Source organism: Leptidea sinapis, chromosome 1 (assembly GCF_905404315.1).
Source record: "Leptidea sinapis chromosome 1, ilLepSina1.1, whole genome shotgun sequence".
In the NCBI taxonomy this organism is placed as follows: Eukaryota; Metazoa; Arthropoda; class Insecta; order Lepidoptera; family Pieridae; genus Leptidea; species Leptidea sinapis.
The window spans coordinates 16,986,846-17,007,693 of record NC_066265.1 but is presented as its reverse complement, the minus strand read 5'-3'; the positions used below and the strand labels follow the sequence as shown (position 1 = coordinate 17,007,693).

The 20,848-nt window shown below is 37.7% G+C and overlaps 3 protein-coding genes across 4 annotated transcripts; 2 read left to right on the top strand and 1 right to left on the bottom strand.

Annotated features, from left to right (window-relative positions):
- Nucleotides 1-6,433: 6,433 nt before the first annotated feature.
- On the top strand, nt 6,434-12,362 carry LOC126965945 (beta-alanine transporter). Of its 2 annotated transcripts, none has more exons than XM_050809763.1 (8): nt 6,434-6,538; nt 7,743-7,999; nt 9,298-9,493; nt 9,701-9,959; nt 10,778-11,027; nt 11,110-11,495; nt 11,630-11,808; nt 12,028-12,362. In XM_050809763.1, exons 2-8 carry the CDS (start codon nt 7,800-7,802, stop codon nt 12,337-12,339), a joined length of 1,782 nt encoding a protein of 593 aa, XP_050665720.1. In that variant the 5' UTR covers nt 6,434-6,538; nt 7,743-7,799; the 3' UTR covers nt 12,340-12,362. The 2 variants fall into 2 exon arrangements, with proteins under 2 accessions (XP_050665720.1, XP_050665729.1); XM_050809772.1 differs by having other exon boundaries at nt 6,445-6,538; nt 7,752-7,999.
- Nucleotides 12,363-14,050: 1,688 nt separating this feature from the next.
- Nucleotides 14,051-16,704, top strand: LOC126965901 (uncharacterized). The gene is made up of 2 exons (XM_050809678.1): nt 14,051-14,263; nt 14,405-16,704. Exons 1-2 carry the CDS (start codon nt 14,175-14,177, stop codon nt 16,482-16,484), a joined length of 2,169 nt encoding a protein of 722 aa, XP_050665635.1. The 5' UTR covers nt 14,051-14,174; the 3' UTR covers nt 16,485-16,704.
- Nucleotides 16,705-18,185: 1,481 nt separating this feature from the next.
- Nucleotides 18,186-20,737, bottom strand: LOC126966011 (dynein axonemal assembly factor 4-like). Its single transcript, XM_050809889.1, has 3 exons — nt 19,765-20,737; nt 19,430-19,629; nt 18,186-18,419 (listed from the first exon to the last, which is right to left on the bottom strand). Exons 1-3 carry the CDS (start codon nt 20,639-20,641, stop codon nt 18,186-18,188), a joined length of 1,311 nt encoding a protein of 436 aa, XP_050665846.1. The 5' UTR covers nt 20,642-20,737.
- Nucleotides 20,738-20,848: the final 111 nt, after the last annotated feature.

Genomic DNA, 20,848 nt, shown 5'->3' with positions numbered 1-20,848 from the left:
CTGCAAAAAATGTGGAGGCTATCAAGTGGTGAGTGTCGGCCAATCAATAAGTGATATTATATAATATCGATTTGAAATATGTTATATTATTAACTAAAAATTTTAAAAAATATATTATTCTCTGCAATATTTTGGTGTTGATTATAATTAGCTACTAGAAACCAATACAGTTTGTGTCTTAGAATAATAACGCTTAGAACGTGAGTAGGCCCAAGCGAAATGAAGCAGTGTACATGTGGTCGTTTATGACCACATACGATTCCCGCCGCGTCAGTGTCATTTTGTCAACTTCCAAGACAATCAGTGCGCGAAATTTAATTAAAAATTGCTAACTGTGCAGTGAAAGGATGTCACAGAGCGTCTTATAATAAAAATTATGATAAGAAAATCACATTTCACACCTAAATACTATTTCACAACCTCGGATATAGCTGGGAACGGCACCTCAATCATCTCGCTTTTTCGTTTCATCGAGTTTCAAATAACAACGATTCTAAAGAAATTCTTTACTTACACTTCAAAAATTGTTGCAACAATAATTAATTAATTTTTATTAAATTCTTAATTTATATTTTATTTCTTCTTTCTTATTTAATATAATCTTTTATTTCTTATAATTTACTGATTTAGGGAAATATCTATTCACTTGCAACATTATTTGGCTGTGCGTGTTGGCGAATGTAAGTACGTGACGCTCACGCACACATTAATTATAATGTTACTCTGTATTGACAGGAACTATGAATGAAACTATCGTTCTGAGCGTTATTATTCTATGGTTTGTGTATTAACTACTATTACTTAGTACTTAGAGTTACTACTCCTAACTATTTTGATGTGTTTTATAATTTACCTGACATTGTATAAATATTTTGATAACTGCTACAAATAATAAGCCAATAAATGATGACTTAGAGCAGAGTCGATAATTTTTTGAACCTAAAAAAAATAGAAGGATGAAACCCATTGGAAAACCAACAAAAATTTAAAAAGCCTCCTTTAAAAAAAAAGGTGAAACTTAGAGCACTATCTCACTACGTCCGATCAGAGTCCGGTCCGTATGCGTGAAAACACGGTCCAAAGAAGTCGTAGAACTATTTCTACAGTTGACGAAAACAAAATCGGATGACGGACGCCGGATCTAGTGCGTAAACTGCCATAGAAATAGTTCTACGACTACTCCGTACAGTGTTTTCACGAATACGGATCGAATTCGGATCGGACGTAGTGCGAAAGCGCTCTTAGGGTGCTTTTGCGAGTCACAAAAAGGTGAAAAAATAAATATTTAAATCAAAAAACAGTGTTATAGGACATAAAGAGGTATAGAGAGTTGGTATGTTACGGTACGGTATGGTATGGTAAAGGGGCTTATGTTTCGGAGCGACCTCGTATTCACTAAAAGTTTTGTCTATTTGCTGGCCAGTGGCCACCCCCGCACATTCCAACATCACATGAGTGACTGTTTCGCTCTCGGCCAGACAGCCTCTGCACTTAAGACTGTCTGTTACGCCGATTGTGAAAAGGTTTCTTGTTTAGTGATGTGTGGCACGTTAAGGTGCCACACATCACTAATTTAAGACATTATTCTGATATTGTGTCTCTTTAGGCTTAAAGTCGAAGTGATAGTGTGAGCGATAGTGCAGGAATCGCTTCTTTCGACTGTCTACAGCCTGAGACATTTATCCATCGGGTGTTGTGTTGGTTGTTGGTGAGAGAGCGTATCCATGAACACATTTGGCTGAGATGCAGAGGCAGGAGTGGTAAAAGCCCGCCACTTGAGTCACTGATCCCCGCCTTGCAAGTTCATCCGCTGCGTCATTCCCCTACGAACCGCTGTGTCCCTTGATCCATTGCAGTGTTATCCAGTTGTTAGAGGCAATTCGCTCCAAGGACAGATGACACTCGTATATTAGCGCTGAGTTCCAGGTATTGCTCCCTAGCGCAGTCAGCACCGTCATACTATCGTCAAAAATAGCTGAGACATATTTTATACTAATTCATCTACTTACGGTCTAACTATTTTTGCAAACGTATGTTCAATAAAAATCTTTAAATCCTTAAAAACCTCTTAATTACACCATGATCATTTCATTTATGAAAACCGCAATAGTGAGTTCCTTGTATTAAAACCTTATACCCACACTCCCACGAAGTAGGTAACCTGAAGCCTGACATATCTGAATATATTTAATTGATCAATTTGGTGTCTTGAGGAGTAAGCATTTAATAAATAACAATAATGTAGCCTTTTCATTAATTTTCCATTTATTTTTTTACATATTAGTGTTAGTATGTATATTAGGAACTTTACTCTCAAAATTGTCGACGAGCACGTCTACCTCGGACAAACAATCCAGTTAGGCAGGTCCAATTTCGCGAAAGAGGTCACTCGTCGAAACCAACTCGGATGGGCAGCGTTCGGAAAGCTCCGTAAAATCTTCTCGTTTCAAATACCACAGTGTCTGAAGACGAAGGTTTTCAACCAGTGTGTGTCGCCAGTGATGACTTACGGTACGCAGACGTGGTCGCTAACTATGGGCCTTATAAGAAAGCTCATGGTCGCTCAGAGGGCAACGGAGAGGGCTATGCTCGGAGTTTCCCTGCGAGATCGAATCAGAAATGAAGAGATCCGTAGGAGAACCAAAGCTACCGACATAGTCCAAATGATTACCAAACTGAAGTGGCAGTGGGCAGGGCATTCAGTACGACGGATAGATGGCCGTTTGCAGTGGGGCCCCCATATTGAAGGATTGGCGAATAGGCTTAGTTCTGCAGCATATGCGGTTAAGAAAATCAGACGGTTAACTGACATAGATACGGCGAGATTAGTATACTTTAGTTATTTTCATAGTATTATGTCCTATGGTATATTGTTATGGGGCAGTGCGGCCGATATTAATACTATCTTTGTGCTGCAGAAGAGGGCTATTCGCGCGATTTATAACCTAGGTCCTAAAGAATCATTAAGAGAAAAATTTAATGAAATAAACATTTTGTCTGTTGCTTCTCAATACATTTTTGATAATGTTTTGTATGTTCTCATAAGCACATTGAGGAATTTTCTAGAAACTTTGACATTCATAATGTTAACACGAGGAACAAACATAAACTTGTTATGCCTACTACTCGGTTGGGTCGAGTTAGTAAGTCTTTTGTTGGGCGATGTATATGCTTCTACAATATGATCCCAGAAAATGTACAAAACAAATGTGTTACGAAATTTAAAAGAATTGTTAAAAAACGTTTGTGTGGGAAAGGTTATTATAGCATAAACGATTTTCTTAATGACACCACGGACTGGGATTAAAGCGAACACCCTCAGGCTCTTTAATTATTCATGTTTATTGTACGATATTACATTGTAATCCATATTTTATATAAAAAAAAAAGCCCGCTGAGTTTCTTGCGCCCATTCTTCTCACGTCTGAGGCAGTCTCTTTTGAATGGGTGGTAAATTTTGACGTTCAATAAGTGATTATAAATCCTATTTTGAATAAAAATATTTGAATTTGAATTATATTAGTACGCTTAGTCGACAAACATGATTATTTTATTTTATTATAACTTTAATGTTAGATATAATGCATGCACTATGTTAGTTTAGTTCATTTTTCGTTCAATTTTCAAATCGATCCCAGTGGGGTAAAGGCCTTCTCCTTTCCTTTCTATTTTGTATTTTTTGAGCCAGTTAGTTTACCAATCTCTATAATGTCATCGGTCCACCTTATAGTCTCTTTGTGCTCTGAATGGTAAATCTAGCGTATGTTAGCCGGCATTTAATAAATACTGCTATTTAATTATCTATCTTTAATTATTCTCATTTTAGTAATAAGGAATTATATTTGTGATTGATTGCTGTAGTGATTGTACGTCGCGTAATGGGTCCGGAGTCGGGGGCCGTACACGGCTCCAATTATATCAGTAATCGAATTGACTGACCGCGCGCTGGGAATGAGATAATAGTGCGCACATCCCATGAACATAGAGGATGAACCTTTGCCGCAACTATATAAATAAAATAAAAAATCTATGTTGCTGTACTAAGTTTAAATGCTAAAAATATAAATACAAGATCTGTCCGTAAATTAATATCGGCAAACGGACTTTACTTTGGTACTTTCTCTCAAAGGCCTCCAAAGATTTCCATTCTGTCCTGTCTTTTGCTGCACTAGTTCAGCCGTAGTAGTAATATTGGACCAGCTATTTCCCAGATGTCAATACATATTTAAATAAAAGGCATTTATTTTCTTAAAATTGATTCCTTTACAATTATTCTTTTTGATGTCACTTCAAATATACTAGATACTATTGCCGCTTCAGGAACCATTCGTTCCGTGCTCTGAGAGAGAAAGAAGCGGCGCAAGATATTCTCCTAGCATTCTTTTTTATGTATTTTTTAAATAACTGTTATTCCTATTGCTATAAAATAATCATAATCTAGTCCCAGGCTGTCCAATCACTTAAATATTCAGCTATTTATCGATACTGCCGGAACAATGGCTGGGACTTTATAATAAAAGTGTACCTATATATTTACCCTTAAAGCTATTATGAATCTTATGGTGTCTACTAGGATTAGTTACAAACAATCCCTTATTTCTAGTGTTATAATAATGAAAATCACTATCAAGAGCAAAAAGGTGACGATTTTTGTGAACGTATATTAAATTTTCATAAATGTACTGACAATGAACAGCCATAATATTATTAAATTCTTTAAATTATTTTTCTTTGACTGACTGTCTATAACCAAGCTGATATATATCGCTTTATGTAGCAGTATTATTGTCGGTTTGGTTAATTACTCAGGAATGTTTTTCGTAATGAGTAACTCATTAAATAAACTTGTTGCATTGACAATTAATCACTAGTAAGGTAAGATTCTCTGAAGTTTATGGAACAATAAAAAAATATTTGTTTCACAAATAAAATTTGAAAAACAAAATTTTACGAACGATGCGGGATTCGAACCCACGACCTCCGGCGTTCCGTGCCGGTGCTCTAACCAACTGAGCTAACCGTTCGAGGACCGCCTCGTTAGATTCTGTTTGCTTTGTTCAACTCTCAGGTTGTGGCTTCATCTACAGGATCCACTTGACAGTTGATAACCTGCTCAACCCCAATATTTGCATATTAGGAAATTGACTTGAAATGTCGCTCTTGTAAATCTAAACAATATGTTATGTTTTTAAAGTGATAACCCTCACTTCTAGGATAAATACACAAATTAAATTTGAATTTTTTCGTGGGTTCGAATCCGCCATCGTTCATAAAATTTTGTTTTTCAAATTTTATTTGTGCATTTATCCTAGAAGTGAGGGTTATCACTTTAAAAACATAACATATTATTATTTTTTTCGTTAAAAGGGTGGACTCCCAGAAAGAGGCACGCCTAATGAAACAGACCTAATAGATAGCTATAGAGAAAATGTACGTTTTGCTTGTAGTCCTACACAGTAATTTATTACTTTTTTATCGTTGTAGGTTGTGTTCTCGCTCCGCAGTGATGTGGCTCAGTCAGAAATTCCGAAAAGACTGTGAACACCCCAGAAGTGTTCTGAACTTCTGGAAGGAGCTGAGCTGGTTGGAGTGACTGGACAACTAATTTGGCGCACCAGTGAATTTTCAGTAATACATTTCTTTACAAAGCTTGATCCTTATCGGCAACAGAGTCCATTGGTCTAATAATAATAATAATAAGCCATTTATTCCATAACCCTTATTTTACAAACAAATGTTAGTAGTTTGAAGTTCTTAAAATTTAATGTTAGTTTTATTTAAAGTGACCAAATAAATTATTTTTTCCTTATACAATTTCGGTTATGGACCCCATTTTAGGTATGGGCCTCCTCCAACTTTTTCCATTTTTCCCTATCCTTGCCCTGATCGATCCAGTTTCTCCCCACCGCACGATGTCATCTGACCATCGCTGCTTTGGCCTACCAGTGCTTCTTTGACCTGGTGGTCCTTTCCGTTTGGTGGTCTCTATTGTCCATCTTCTGTCTGTGTAGCGTGCAATGTGGCCAGCCCACTTTGGTCCAATAATACAAGGTGTAATTTATGGAAAAATCATTCTGGTAGATTTTCGTCAAAAAGTTGAAGAAATTTAAAAAAAAACTAAATATGCAGTTATTGGTTTCTTATAAATCGAGGACATGACTCCGTTCACGACTATCCTCTTACTCTCATAGTTTCCGACTTGGCCATCACTGCTCTTCTCAAAAAACCACCCTGTATTTATATTCTGTGCTTTTTATCTAGTATGTAATATATGAAATCGCAAGATTCCACCTGAACATAAATCTCAGTCTCAGCCATCTTAAAAAGTCCTAGCAGACAATCCGTTAGTAGGAGCACAATTTTGGCCAGCATGAGCACATTTCAACTCCATAGACAGTGGCACAATCCACTCGCATCACGCTGTATAGCGAGGGTCGAGTGCTGTGCCGGTGGTCGCGTAGAACAGCCAGTCGCCAGTCCGCAGCCGTCACTCACGCGACCCCTCCTCGCTGACGGACGGCCACGCACTCTGCTCGCGGTAAGTGTTCCGCCGCGGGCGTCTGTCACATCCATTAGGCTCGAATCTTTAATAAATCTACATCTAAGAACTAATTCGCAATAAGAACTAATTAAGACAAACAATCACAAGCTTTGCATTATGTGTTATTAGTAGGAAATTGTAACAGTGCTTGCCAAGGCTGGGGATGTAGGCAGATATTTATCAATATGTATAAGTTCTGAATTTGATTCGAAAATTTAAGACTGAATGTAAAACCCGTAGCGGTGGTGGTAAATTATTCCAGCACTTGGTGGCAGTGTGATGCATGGGAGGATAGAGCATAGCCTATACAATGTTCCTTGTAATAAAATTCAACACCCTGCCCTCATTTGCCCATAACAGTTTCAAATAGACAATATTATTCGAATATTTATAATATTCCCATAACCACCTTGAACAGTTTTCAAGAGAAAGAAAATAAATTATTACGCCATTGTAATTTAATCTATATATAAATATTTATAATTAGATAGAATTGCTATCTGTTTATTTCAAAAGGATTTAGGAAGATGCGTTTGGCGCGCTGCCGTCTTTTACAGAGATTGTTAAAAGGTCCTATAGGTCGACAGCGGGACTCGGATACATGGCAGTTAGTTGAGTCTGCTGGCTATTAGTGATAGTTGTTACAAGTCTTCCTAACTATTATATTAATGAATTAAAGCGAAATCCGTCCAAACGTTGTAATCCTCTAAATATAAGCTCTATGTTCGAATTATTATCAACAGCAACCCTCACAGTCTCACACCCAGCGACTGTCACTCTTATTAGCGAGCACACACAGTACACAGACCAAATTCATGATACTGGGAACCCCTAAAGTCGTTGAAAAACAAGAACGTCTCAATCCAAAAAAATCCTTTTGTCGTCCGAAATAAATTCATTCTCATTTTCATTTAAAACTAATGAGTTTGAAATGAAGAATGACAATGGTCATTCTTTCAAATAAATATTTCTATCTAAAGTATTTTACAAAATATTTATATGGTATACAAATTAATTCATACATTTTGGTTACAACGGCAGGTTATAATTATTGTAAATTGTAAATTAGATTCTGTAGATGGAGCCACAGTAGTAAGTAGAGTTTTTAAATTACTACAGAAGAAATCGGTTTCATCGCAATAAAATGAAACACTTTTACACATTATATTAATACTGTTTAGCCGATGTTAATTGATCACAGTTGTGACAGAGACGGGGTCGCGACCGTGTTCCACTTCGAGATCAAGGGAGGAGAGACATGGACTTCGACGCGATCTTAGAAGATGTGGGCGAGTTTGGGCGCTACCAGAAGCTGGTGATCTACCTGGTGCTGCTGCCGGCGGTGATCCCCTGCGGTTTCCACGCCTACTCGCAGCTGTTCATGGCGGCGGACGTGCGCCACTGGTGCGCCGTGCCTGAGCTGCAGGACTACGACACAGAGCTGGTCAGGAATCTGAGGTACCTGCCACCGTCTCAATGACGTACAAACATCTTGCAATCAATGAGCAGTGTGTTGGTTATAGGTGTTATCAAGCTCTCTAACCAGCATCCTTAAAGCCTACGCAGACCGGGAAGGCATAGCAAGGGGTTAAAATTTTAACCAATGAATATTCAAGCATATTGGTATAGAAATACAAAATAAATTGCTATGCTTTAAAATTATGCCGTGGCATCAAAAGAGATTTCAATCCACAGCATTTAAAGACGCGTCTGAAACGCTGCCTTAAATCTGTCATAGTCCATTCTATGATAGTCATAAAATTTTTGCGCATCGTATCTTGGGTCATTAGATAAATTATTTAATTCACCCTTTGATTTTTTTTCTTTCCATAGATTATCAACCCTAAAGCTTCTTGTATACCTATTAATACACTGTGAAAAATTGATATTAACACCAAATCCCAATCTACCATTGTAAAACTGAGGCACATTAACACTCGATTAAACGCAACTAAACACAAAATGTGTATCGGCCAGCCTGCTGACACATTTTAGTAGCTCCTGAGCTACCAAGGCATGCTTTGTCGTGGAGCACGCTGTAAGCAAGCAAGTGCTGCAGCAAGACGCGGGAATGCTGCGGTATCTCAGCGCCTAGTTTGCGCTGACTGACGGCAAAATCCTTTGCCATCCTGTCCCGGTGTGCGTTAGCCTTTAGTTTACAACTCGTAACTGACGCTTCATCTATTTATTACACGTATATTGAAAAAAAAAACAAACATGAAGTAACAAACCAATTGACAACTTTTATTCCTTCCATTTTACAAAATCATAATTGAATTTTATTCAATATAATATGCACTTTTTTTAATGAGTCAGATACAACCAAACATACATACAGGTGAAGCTAATAAAAAAGTGTGATTGTAATTTTTTGCGTATGGTGTCGCACCAGAATACAACTAAGGGATGCAAGGAACGGAGGATTGGCTGTCCCTGGGTGGTGTCGGGTTCCTCGTTCACAAGTCTCTCATCAATTACGTAACTGAGGTGGGGACCGTGTCGACTAGGGTAGCGTACCTAACACTCAGAATTACTGAACGGTTGGTGTGATTTCTATTCATTGTAATCAACTGTAATTGTGACAACAACACAAATGAGCATTACGTATAGCGACACCTTCTGGTAAACTCATTTCATCTTACTATAGGTATGGCTCTGCAGTTCAATAAATCATCAATCATAAAATTTTAACTCACCTTTTTTACTAATTGATCCTAGAATAAACTTATCACTAAGTTAGAATTTTCATTACGTAGCATACCATTGGAGCTCAAGAATGACAAGTGGGAGTACTCCCAGTGCACCATGTACAGTCACAACTACACCGAGCTGCTGAGGAGGTACTCCAGCATCGAGGGTGCGCTGCTGGAGCAGGGCACGGCGGAGGTGGTTCCGTGTCGCAGCGGCTGGGTGTTCGAACGAGGAGTTTATAAAAATACTGTTGTCACCGAGGTACACGAGATAATATTTTTTAATTTTATAGAAATTGTAGACAGTTAACATTCGGATTTGCTAAATACGAAAAAATAAACAATACTGCACCAGACTCCATACAATAATACAAACATGAAAGTAATAAAATGATTTCACGGGAAATTCAGAAATATATTTTGTGGTGTAAATCGTTTCAATATATTTAAATGTGAACTTTGTTCGCAGTGGAACCTGGTCTGCGACAAAGACTTCTATCCCACTTTGGGGCTAGTTCTGTTGGGAGTTGGAGGCATAATCGGGAACTACATATTTGGCTACCTCCAGGACACGTTCGGGCGGAAACCTTCATTCTTCATTTATCTGCTCATAGAGAGCATATTCGGGGTAGCGACAGCATTTGCCCAGAACTATTATATCTGGGTGATATATCGATTCGGTGTTGGGTTTACAGTTCCAGCTATAATGGCCACGCCTTACGTCTTGGGTTGGTATCAAATGAAATTGACCTCTACAAAACTTATTTATGCATGATGAATAATAAATTGAGACAATTTTTTTTAATATTACCACCATTTAAACTAATAATCGAATCTGACAGGCTGGTTGCCGAGTGTTTCGAGAGAGCAAGTTCTCCGCGGATTCCTCATAGTTACCTGTTATGTTGATAATATGTAATTCTCAATTTAAAATTTTAGATGGTTTTTAGACTGCATTTAGTGCTCGACCGACGGTCAGCGCTGATGTAGGTCGAGCGTAGTGCGTATCTGTACGCACTTAACATGTTGCGTTTAGTGCTCAGCTGACAGCAAACTTGATTGTGCATGTATAATTGCGAAGAAAAATGAATCCATTTTAAACCTCTTTAAAATGTGCGTACTACTTACGAAAACGATAACAATAATAATAAAAGACGGAGAAGATATCATGTTCACCCAATTATTGTAGAGCGTGGAATCGAATTGAAGGAGAAATTTGTACAATACATAGTTGAAATTGGCAGAACACCAATCTTTCGTTATGATTTTTGATGACGATGTTACACACGCGCGTACGGTCGGTCAACGTCACACTGAAGGCACTAATTTATTGGGACCGACGTATGTTTTCATAGTTATAGCTACGCTCGACTCACGTCAGCGCTGACCGTCGGTCAAATCTAATGCAGACTAAATTTTGTTCCCTACTGGTCAATTATGTCAAGTCAAGGTCAATTGACGTTATACAATTGGTCTCTGAGCAATTATTGGAAATGTGGTGAACTAACTAATGAAGGATCGACGTATAAATCAAACAATGTTTCAGCCATCGAACTCGTGGGCCCGCGGTGCCGCACACTGTGCACCATCCTGTCGAACATCGCGTACTCCCTGGGACTGATAATGCTGGCGGGGCTGGTGTACCTGGTGCGGGACTGGCGCTACTTAGCGCTGGCCACGACTCTGCCCTTTCTGTGCTTCTTTTTCTACATCTGGCCCATGCCCGAGAGCCCAAGGTGGTTGCTGGCGAGAGGGCAATTTGAAAAAGCTGAAGTTATTTTGAAGAAAATGGCCAGGTTTGATCTCCTTTTTTAATATTTTCTGCTATTATATACCAAGAATGTTAATAATTTCCCGCATATTCAATTTCGTTTCCAGAATGAATGGTAAATCATTACCCAAGAACTACATGGTACACCTCCGCCGCCAATATGAATCGGACAAATTAAAGCAAGATTTGGAAAAAGAAAAATCAAGAAAATACGGCATCCTCGATCTGTTCAAAACACCAAACCTTCGGAAGAAAACAATAATCATAACGTTCATCTGGTTCACGAACACCAGCGTGTACGTGGGTCTGTCGTACTACGCGCCGGTGCTAGGCGGAGACGAGTTCCTAAATTTCTTCTTGGCGGGCGTGGTGGAACTGCCAACCTACCTGTTCCTATGGCCGTGCATGGAGAGGCTGGGGCGCCGGTGGACGCTGTGCATGAGCATGGTAGTTGGAGGCGTGGCTTGCTTGACTACATTTTTGGTACAACACGGTAATATTTTTAACTAAAGAATTGAAATTGACACTTTCTTAGTGCTTTCTTTCTTCCAAGCAAACTTAATTTCTATTTTTTTACTGGTTTCTCCAAATATTAGTTCTAAAGAATTCGTACATGGCTTTTTTCAGAAACATATGTGACTCTGGCTTTGTACTGCGTTGGCAAGATGGGTATTTCATCGTCATTTGTCGTACTGCCCCTGATGGCCTCTGAACTGTATCCCACCGTAGTGAGGGGCCTTGGTATGAGCCTAAGTTCTGTACTAGGCATGTTGGGCCCGATATTTATACCGCTAGTCAACTACTTGGTAAGTAAGTGGTGATAAAACATAAAATAAATAGAGATTAGGTATTCAAAAATAAAAGCTCACAAAGAAGCTTAGAAATATTCATTAGCTGTGCAAATGTTTAATGGTTTAATAATAAGTCTTGCGTAAAACAGTAATACCTAGTATATCGTCCTGGTGAACATCGTGTTCTGTTGTCTCGCTGGCTTATGTTGTTTACATGTTATTGTATCATCGTAGGGTTCGGACATCATGGTTCTCCCGCTGATAATTATGGGGGCCCTCCTCGTCGCGGGAGGAGTCGCCAGCCTTCTGCTACCAGAGACCTTAAATCAGCATTTACCACAAACTTTGGAAGACGGCGAAAAAATGGGACTCGATACTGACTTCTGCTGCAGTCCACCCGTCAAGGAAACGCATGATGGAGATGAAGATAAGATCTGTAATAACTGTAATGCCCTTTGTAGCTGCCAGATGGTTAGCGTACCGTTGGTTGAACATGTATCCGACAGCAAAGAACTCGACGGCGTAGAGTTTATTATAGTCAAGTAAATAAGTTGTAATAAAATAAATGATAAGCGATTATCTATTTTATTTCATTGACTGTTGTAGTGGTTGTAAAGATACATATTCTAATTTACAACTTTCGTTGGTTTATTACCTGTTTAATAAAGGTTAGATACCTAAGGTTATGAACAGTTTACCTATACATCAAATAATTCGCATGAATAGCGTTAAATCCGATCAGTTTATATTAAAGAGTGTCAACTCAAAACAAAACTAATTTAATTTACTTAATATTACCTATATAATATTAAAAAAACATAATAATGTCAAAGTTGATATACATTTTATTTTTTACCATCGCTTCCAAAATTGAGCTTATATTTTTTTATAAAACTCACATTTCTAAAAAATATTACAAAAAAAAACACAAAAATTAAAACATCTAAAAAGTAATAAACAGTTTAAGTACATTAAGAACTATAAAATATTTCATACGTGCTTAAGAAAAAACGTGTTTAAGAAAAAACATGGTGGCATTCGTCCTATAGCCGTTGCACCTGTCGACGCCTTGTTTCTAATATTATACTCGTATGTTGTAGACATATTTCTACTTTCCTATCAACTAAATTAATTCCAACTCAGTTGGGTTTCGGCTGCAAAGGTGGCTGCGAATCTGTAGTCCACGCTGCACGTATTTTTTACAGTGATTCTGGTGATGTCTTTCTAAAATTAGATGTAAGAAATGCTTTTAACTCTGTGGATAGGAGAGCTCTGCTGAGAGAAGTCAAATACTCAACTCCTTCAATTTATCATTATATTTGGCGATGTTATAGTAAACCATCCAAATTATTATTCAAATATCATAATATTTTGTCTTCAGTTGGCTGTCAGCAAGGTGACCCAAAATTTAATGTTTGGTACTTGGATGATGGTACTTTGGGTGGTGAAGTGTCTCTGTTTTATATCATTTGAAAGATATTATAGAAACTTTATATAAAAAAACATAAACTTATAAATAAAAACATAAAAAAATTAGACAAAAGGATTGCAGTGGCGAGAGACGTGCGTAGGTACCCACTTATGTCAAGTGCTTGTAGGAGCATAGCCTTCGATATCACACAAACACTAAGTACCTATACTTTATTTTTATGAGAATAAGAATTCACCCGGCCTATATATTATAACTAACTAGTAGTACTTAAAAAACAAATTCAATGATCATGACAAATTATAGATATCTCAGAATCATACGTAATTTTTCACCTTTTATTTGCAAAAAGAAATAAGAGCCGGTACTGAGCACGCCCAAAGTGAAACAACACGCTTGTGATTACAACAACGGTAACGCCTTCTTGTGTGTGTAAACATCTAATAAATTTCAATTAAAATTCCTTTCCCTGCTATTTTGGGTTTCGAAGGATAGATTACTAACGGTAATCCACAAATTACTAAGACTTAATTTATTTATTTATTTCAAAATTGATCCATAGAATGTTTAATTTGAAACTTTGTAGCGCCGAGTGCGGTGTTGGTTGTGGTGCGACAGTACAGGGGAAAGTCGTGGTCATAGCTAGTTGGTTATAAAGATGTCCTTGATTTTATCCAATATAAAAGGTTTATAATTTGCAATAATTCTTGTTTTCTATGCCTAGTAATATTATTTTAGGTCGTAGAAGGATGTTACAAGTACTAGATCAAAAGTCAAATCTTAAATATTGACACCTGTCGCAATCATATGTGTATGTCAAATGTCAATGTGCCGCTGCGGCCTTCGCGACTCGCGATTAAAAATATTTCATTCATTGTGCATTTTATTATGAAATTACGATATTAATATTAAAATTGTGTACATACTTATAACTTAAGTAATAATAAGGATTATGGCATCTTTTCTACGACCGAATGTATTATTTCGACATTTAAAGCGACCATTACTTCAAAATACACGCAATTCTGGATATGTCGTACTGTAAGTGATTATGTTATTTTTAATTTTACTTCAATAATGTCCATATTTTTGTGACGATAATAGATCTCTTTTCATATCGAAGCAGATAATATTTGTATGTAATATAATATTTTTAAATTATATATTATATACTTATTCCAGGATACCTGAGATAGGTGAAGATTCAGAAAAAAGTGTATTGCTCACTGAGAATGGTTTGCCAGAGTTTACTGACATTACAATCGAGAAGTGCATCGCAGCCATCAGTCAGCTAAGTTTGGAATATGAGAATGGAGTTAGGCAAATAGAAGATGCCTGTGGCAACTGCAAGAATGCATTTGTTGAAGTATTTCAACCACTTGAAAAGTTAGACAACCAATTAGAAATAACATGGGGTGTCGCTAAAACTCTTTACCTTGGAAATAGTTCATTAATGCCCACAAAATCATACATTCAAATTCATAGTCGTGCCCACAAAGCAAGGGCAGCAAAATTTAATAGTGTACCAATATACAATGCTGCAATAAATGAAAAGAATAAATTAAAAAAATTGACTGATGAAGAACAAAGGTTGCTTGATAAATACATACTTGAAGGGAAACTTAATGGTCTTGATGTGAAGGGCTTGCAACGGGAACAGTTAAACAACATTTTAAATTCATTGCAAAAAGAAAAACAGATCTTTCGAGATAAAGTAAACATGGCTACAAAAATATTTAACAGTACAATAAGTGATGATCAAGCTATGAGAGAGTTCCCTGAGAGTTTGGCTAAAGCAATGTCTGTGAATAACAATCCACATAAAGGACCATGGAAAATTACTTTGCAACCACATATCTTTGAACCTTTCATGCAATATTGTTCAGATAGGTCCCTGAGATGGAACACTTGGCAGGCGCATGTACAGCGCTGCTCTGGGTACGGCAACAAAGACTTGGAAACAAGTACACATCTAGAAAAAATACGCAGCTACAGACAAGATCAAGCTAAAATGCTGGGATTTGATAATTTTGCTGATATGAGCATGGAAACTAAAATGGCTGGCTCTGTTGAGAATGTATTTGAAACTCTTGATACATTACTTGAGAGTGCTAGACCAATACAAGATGTGGAAATGGAGTCCTTGCAAAAGTATGCCACTGACAGAGGGTTTGATAAGAAACTGGAACCATTTGACATTCCTTACTGGCAAAGGAAACAAATTTGGTCTCTGTATAATTATGATGAAGATAAAATTCGTGAATATTTCCCGCTTCCTAAAGTGATCAACAGTTTGTTTAATTTATGTAGTTCTCTCTTTGACATCCAGATAGTTGAAAAGTCAAATATACACACATGGCATAAGGATGTCAAATATTATGATATTTATGAGCAGAACAGTGGCTCTCCAATAGCTGGCTTCTATTTAGATCCATACACACGTCAAAATGAAAAGATAAGAGTGTATGATGATGCTGGTTGGCATGTTGCTATTCGCAACAAATGCGGCTTCACAAATACAGACCCACTGTCTGCTCTCATATTTAACTTTCAAGCTCCCGGTCCCAGCGACCAATCATTACTGACATTTAAGGAAGTATGTGTACTATTTCAAAGATTTGGACATGCTCTACGTCATCTACTAACCAAAGCTAATTACTCTGAAGTGGCCGGATTATCAAATGTTGAATGGGATGCAACTGAAGTATGTGGACATGTGATGACACATTGGTTGTATGACCCACACACAGTCAAAGCCATCAGTGGACACTATGGCACAGGGGAGCCTCTACCAGATGATTTGATTCAAAATTTACGCAAAGTTCGTAGCCATATGTCAGGCTATAAATTATGTGAAGAGTTATACTTATCTCGTCTTGACTTAGAAATTTACTCACAAAAGACATTTTGGAGAGATTTAGTCAAGGAATTGTGGCCAAAGTATCATGTACTTCCATTTGATAAATACAATTCCCATCTTCTATCATTTACGAAAATATTTTCTGAAGAATGGGCTGCTGCATATTACTGCCATTTGTGGTCCAAAGTTATAGCAGCTGATATATATAGTGCATTTGAAGAGGCAAGGCAGAATGATCAGGATGTGGTGACAATTGGGGCGAGATACAGAGACACCTTCCTTGCTCTTGGTGGCAGTTGCCATCCCAGTGAGGTGTTCCGTAGGTTCCGTGGCAGAGACCCCTCCACACAAGCTCTATTGAACAATCTTGGTCTGTCCACAAAAATAACTGAAGAAAAGTGAGCATGTTAACAGACCACAATTATATTATTAATCAGTTGAGATACATTTGGATCTTAATTAATCAAAATTGATTTGACACTGAAGAATGTATGTCATTGGTTTTTAATTGTTTTTTGATGGTTGTACCCGAAAACTAGTTGGTGATATTAATAATATTTATTATTATTTAGTGTGACAGATTATTATTATATTATTTCAATTAAAGTTATTTTTAGTGATATTCTAATTTTTCTCTGATTCCATATACAACATCATCATAATTTTTTATTACTATTAAGTAAATAAAGAAAAGTTCGCTGATGTTTCAGTGTACGAGTGATTAATGACCTCCAAGGTCTTGGTTGCTACAACTCATTTAATAATATATCATCAGAGGACATGTGGTGCACCAGTGGGAGGCTCCTTTGCACAGGATGCCGCCTAGATTATGGGTACCACAATGGCTCCTATTTCTGCCGTGAAGCAGTAATATGTAAGCATTATTGTGTTTCGGTCTGAAGGGCGACTCAGCTATTGAAATTACTGGCCAAACGAGACTTAACATCTTATGTCTCAAATTACTTCGTCAATGACTTGTGGAATTGAAGAGACACATTATGAATTGTTGGTGATAGCTGGGAATTATGAATTATCTTTTAATTTGGATAATTTATAAGTGGCAGGTTTATTCAGAGTATCACATTATTTTATAGGGTTAGTTTCTAGTCTGGAACAACACAAGAATATACAAAATACATACTATATTACAAATGTATTTACAGCTTAATTATTATATTTAAGTAACATATTTACATTAGGACAAGAACAGAATATATGAGAAACAATACCTTCGTCTAAGCCACATTCACACAAGTACACTCTCTGATCTTGTGCAGGTGGAAAGGTGTGCTGAAATGATCAAGGCGTGACCGACACATTGTGGAGGTAACCCACCTGTCTGAGTATCTATGGGAGAAAAACCATCGACGCCTTGGTTGGGTTTGGGTAGTTATCGGCGTTCAATAAGTGATTTTAAATCCTATTTTGAACAAAAATATTTGACTTTGATAGATACTTATACCTTTTTAGCCTTTATGGCCATAATGGAAGGACACGACCTGGCACACGACGACGCCACTAGCAATGCGCATGTTATAGAATCCAAATGATAACTACAACATTACAAAAATTATGATCACAAAGTAAAGATCCTTGAAAACCGATGGGGATGATATTCTATTTTGTGTCGTATCGAATCTGTCTTTGTCTGATACTGGGGTGCGCCAGATCAGAGATGACAGCAACACTCCAGTAGGGCCGGCTTGAAGGCCTTGTTCAATTTATAACGCCCAGAGAAAACGCGCAAATTTAGTCTTGTAGGGGTTAAATGGGACTAGGTTCATTTTACCCCGTTGCGCGATCTACTCAAGAGAGGATTCATCAAAGGATGAGGTTTTAAACAAGTGTCTTTCAGCACAGAATTACTGCCAGGCAATCTCCCTTGCTTTCGATAGCTAAAGGAATCAGTTTTGTTAATTCTTGAGCCACCAAAACACCACTAGACATTTGAAGCCCATCGTGACATTTGGAGTAGACAGTTGCTACCCACTGCAATCCGTGCCTATTCATAAATAATATTGAACTAATTTTACCGAGTATTTCGATTAAAGAAATAAGGTTCTATTATCATAAATTTTATTTTAAATACTTTTTAATTAAATTTCAATCAGAATCTGGGTTTTGTTCCCACGCCCGCTCCATGTCGTAGAGGTCCCTCCGGATACCTTCGTCATCAGGCAGCAGTTTGGCCGCTGCCTTCATTTCATCGATGCCTTTGCTGAGGTATCCCAGACGCGTCAGCGCGGCTGCCCGGCGCGCCAAGCACTTGCCACGACTGAGTCGGTTGCCCTCGCAGGCGGGCACCATCAGCTCCAGGGCGGTGGAGCAGTCGTTGGCCTACAAGTCCACACTTTCATCAGTGGTAATATAACTAAACAACAAAACTTTAATATTGCGACAAGAAGGTATCTCTTGATATCGTTTTTATTTAAGTCTATCTACATTAGTCTTAAGTTAATAGTTCTGGTAATTTTATGAACGATGCGGGTTCAACTCTCAATAAATTTGGGGTTGAGCAGGCTATCAACTGTAAAGTAGATCCTGAAGATGGAGCCACAACCTGAGAGTTGAAAAAGACATTTTTTTAATGAAAATACGGGACAAGACGACCAGGACGTTCAGCTGATGGTAATTGATACGGCCTGCCCATTATAATGCAGTTCCGCTCAGGATTCTTGAAAAGCCCAAAATTCTAAGCGGCCCTACATTTGCGCTCGTCACCTTGAGACATAAGATGTTAAGTCTCATTTGGCCAGTAATTTCACTAGTTACGGCGCTCTTTAGACTGAAACACAGTAAAGTTTATACATTACTGCGTCACGGCAGAAATACGCGCCGTAGTGGTACCCATAATCAAGCCGGCATCCTGTGCAAAAGAGCCTCCCACTAGTTTGGTTTGAACATACCAAGATTTATGAAATATGTGGCGGTCGAACGGTTGGCTCATTTGGTGAGAGCGCTCTGACGGAACACGAGAGGTCGCGGGATAGAGTCCCGCATCGTTCATAAAATTTGGTTAAACATAACCAACAGAGTTGGTACAGGTACTTGCAACCATTATGTTTAATGTAATGTAATTATTACAAATTGGACGTGATTTCAGAAAAACGTTCCAAACCCTGTTGAAATTGAGTTAAGAAAACAAAACACGTTGTTCATGTTAAAAGACGGACAAAAAATGGCAGCCCTACTTTCACTCTTTAAAGGACACCATGTATACCAGTAGCCCAACCCAAATGTATGGAATACACTAATATCTATTAAAACTTTAAACACGAATTTCTTATAATGTGATGTTTGTGGCTTGGAACTTTTTTCAGGAACTACGTCCAATTACGAAAACTTACGCATTTGTTAAAATTTCCCAAAGCAAAATGAGTCGCAGCTCTATTCGCAAATAACGTCGGAAGTTTATCCGATAGCGTGATGCCATGTGTGTAAGCACTGATTGCTCCCAGAAAATTCCCGTTTCGAAAGAACTCGTCTCCTTTCTCCTTACACCACTGCGGGTCTTGCTCTTCCGGACGTAGGTCCTCCGATACGAAGCCTGCAAAATAGTTGTAGTTCTGATAGTGTGAACTTTAAAAAAAATGTTTATTTTGGTTCTACCTATAACTGATTAATGATAGAAACCTTACTGGATATAAAGAATTTCTAACTCATTAAAGATAATCTTATCTACCTGTGGCCCGTCTAGCAAGTGTTATATTTTTTAACCAGGCTTCCTCTTCGCGAGCAGCTGATTCACGGCTTGGCGTAGGAAAATACCTCGGTGTATGTTTAATCTCTAATTGAGCTGTCTCTCTCAATTTTGGTAAAACTCGTTTAGTGATTTCTTCCTTTTTCTTATCAACATACTCGGAGCGTATAAGTGTTTTAGATGATTTCGTTAATTTCTTATTACGAACTTTTCTTTCTAGTGCAACGTTCTCTATTTCAGTGATCTTGGCACTCGAACTGTTATCTTCGAGATCGTCAGTAAGTTCAATTATTTTGGCACTAGTTCTCATATCTTTAGTGTTATCAATCACACGACTAGATATTTTATTATACTTTCCACCTGTTGTTTCACTGCGCCACGTTTCTAAATCATTCATGACTTTATTGCGTTCCTCGTCCCGTCTAGCGTCTATGAGTGCATGCTGCTGACTATCGATATCCATAGCTTTTTGTACGGTAAACCTATCTAGTTGACTTTTTCTTATCGCTCTCTCTTCAGATTCCTTAACTGCTTTCTCTTGACATTCCAGTAAAATCTCATTGCGGAGTTTGAATTTTTCTTCTTTAGAGAGAACCTTTTCAAGGCTCTTCCATTCCACTTCTTCTTTTTTATGTAATTCTAGAAGAATCAGGTCTTCACTGATAATGCATTTACCCTTAGTACTGTCCACTTCATGCAGTAAAAATATTTCGAAGAGAAATGGGCTAAAGTGGGCTTTAACATATTTGTCGGTAGTGAACAGATCGACTTTCTCTCGATACACAGGCTCTAACGGAATTCGTATATTTATAATACTACATGACTGGGTCCACGTATAATCCTTAACTAGTATAGGCATTATATAATAGCTCTCTATATTTGAGTTCTAAAGAATGTTAGGTAAACTGAGATATCGTAAATTAATATTATGGTAATGTCGCCGCTAAGCGCCGAACGTAAATATTACTTTTGGTTTGTCAAGAAAATTTCGTTACTATGGTGACAAATAACAAGATATGAAGCACGAGGGAACACATTCATAACTATACTCGGAATTATTATAATT

Bases quoted from the DNA above. Each gene is read 5' to 3' on its own strand.
- LOC126965945 (XM_050809763.1), top strand. From the start codon at position 7,800: ATGGACTTCGACGCGATCTTAGAAGATGTGGGCGAGTTTGGGCGCTAC. The intron at 8,000-9,297 runs GTACCTGCCACC...TTCATTACGTAG, and splicing joins GAGCTGGTCAGGAATCTGAG to CATACCATTGGAGCTCAAGA. The intron at 9,960-10,777 runs GTTGGTATCAAA...ACAATGTTTCAG, and splicing joins GGCCACGCCTTACGTCTTGG to CCATCGAACTCGTGGGCCCG.
- LOC126965901 (XM_050809678.1), top strand. From the start codon at position 14,175: ATGGCATCTTTTCTACGACCGAATGTATTATTTCGACATTTAAAGCGA. The intron at 14,264-14,404 runs GTAAGTGATTAT...TACTTATTCCAG, and splicing joins AATTCTGGATATGTCGTACT to GATACCTGAGATAGGTGAAG.
- LOC126966011 (XM_050809889.1), bottom strand. From the start codon at position 20,641: ATGCCTATACTAGTTAAGGATTATACGTGGACCCAGTCATGTAGTATT. The intron at 19,630-19,764 runs GTAGATAAGATT...ACTATTTTGCAG, and splicing joins ACTTGCTAGACGGGCCACAG to GCTTCGTATCGGAGGACCTA. The intron at 18,420-19,429 runs GTAAGTTTTCGT...GTGGACTTGTAG, and splicing joins TGGGAAATTTTAACAAATGC to GCCAACGACTGCTCCACCGC.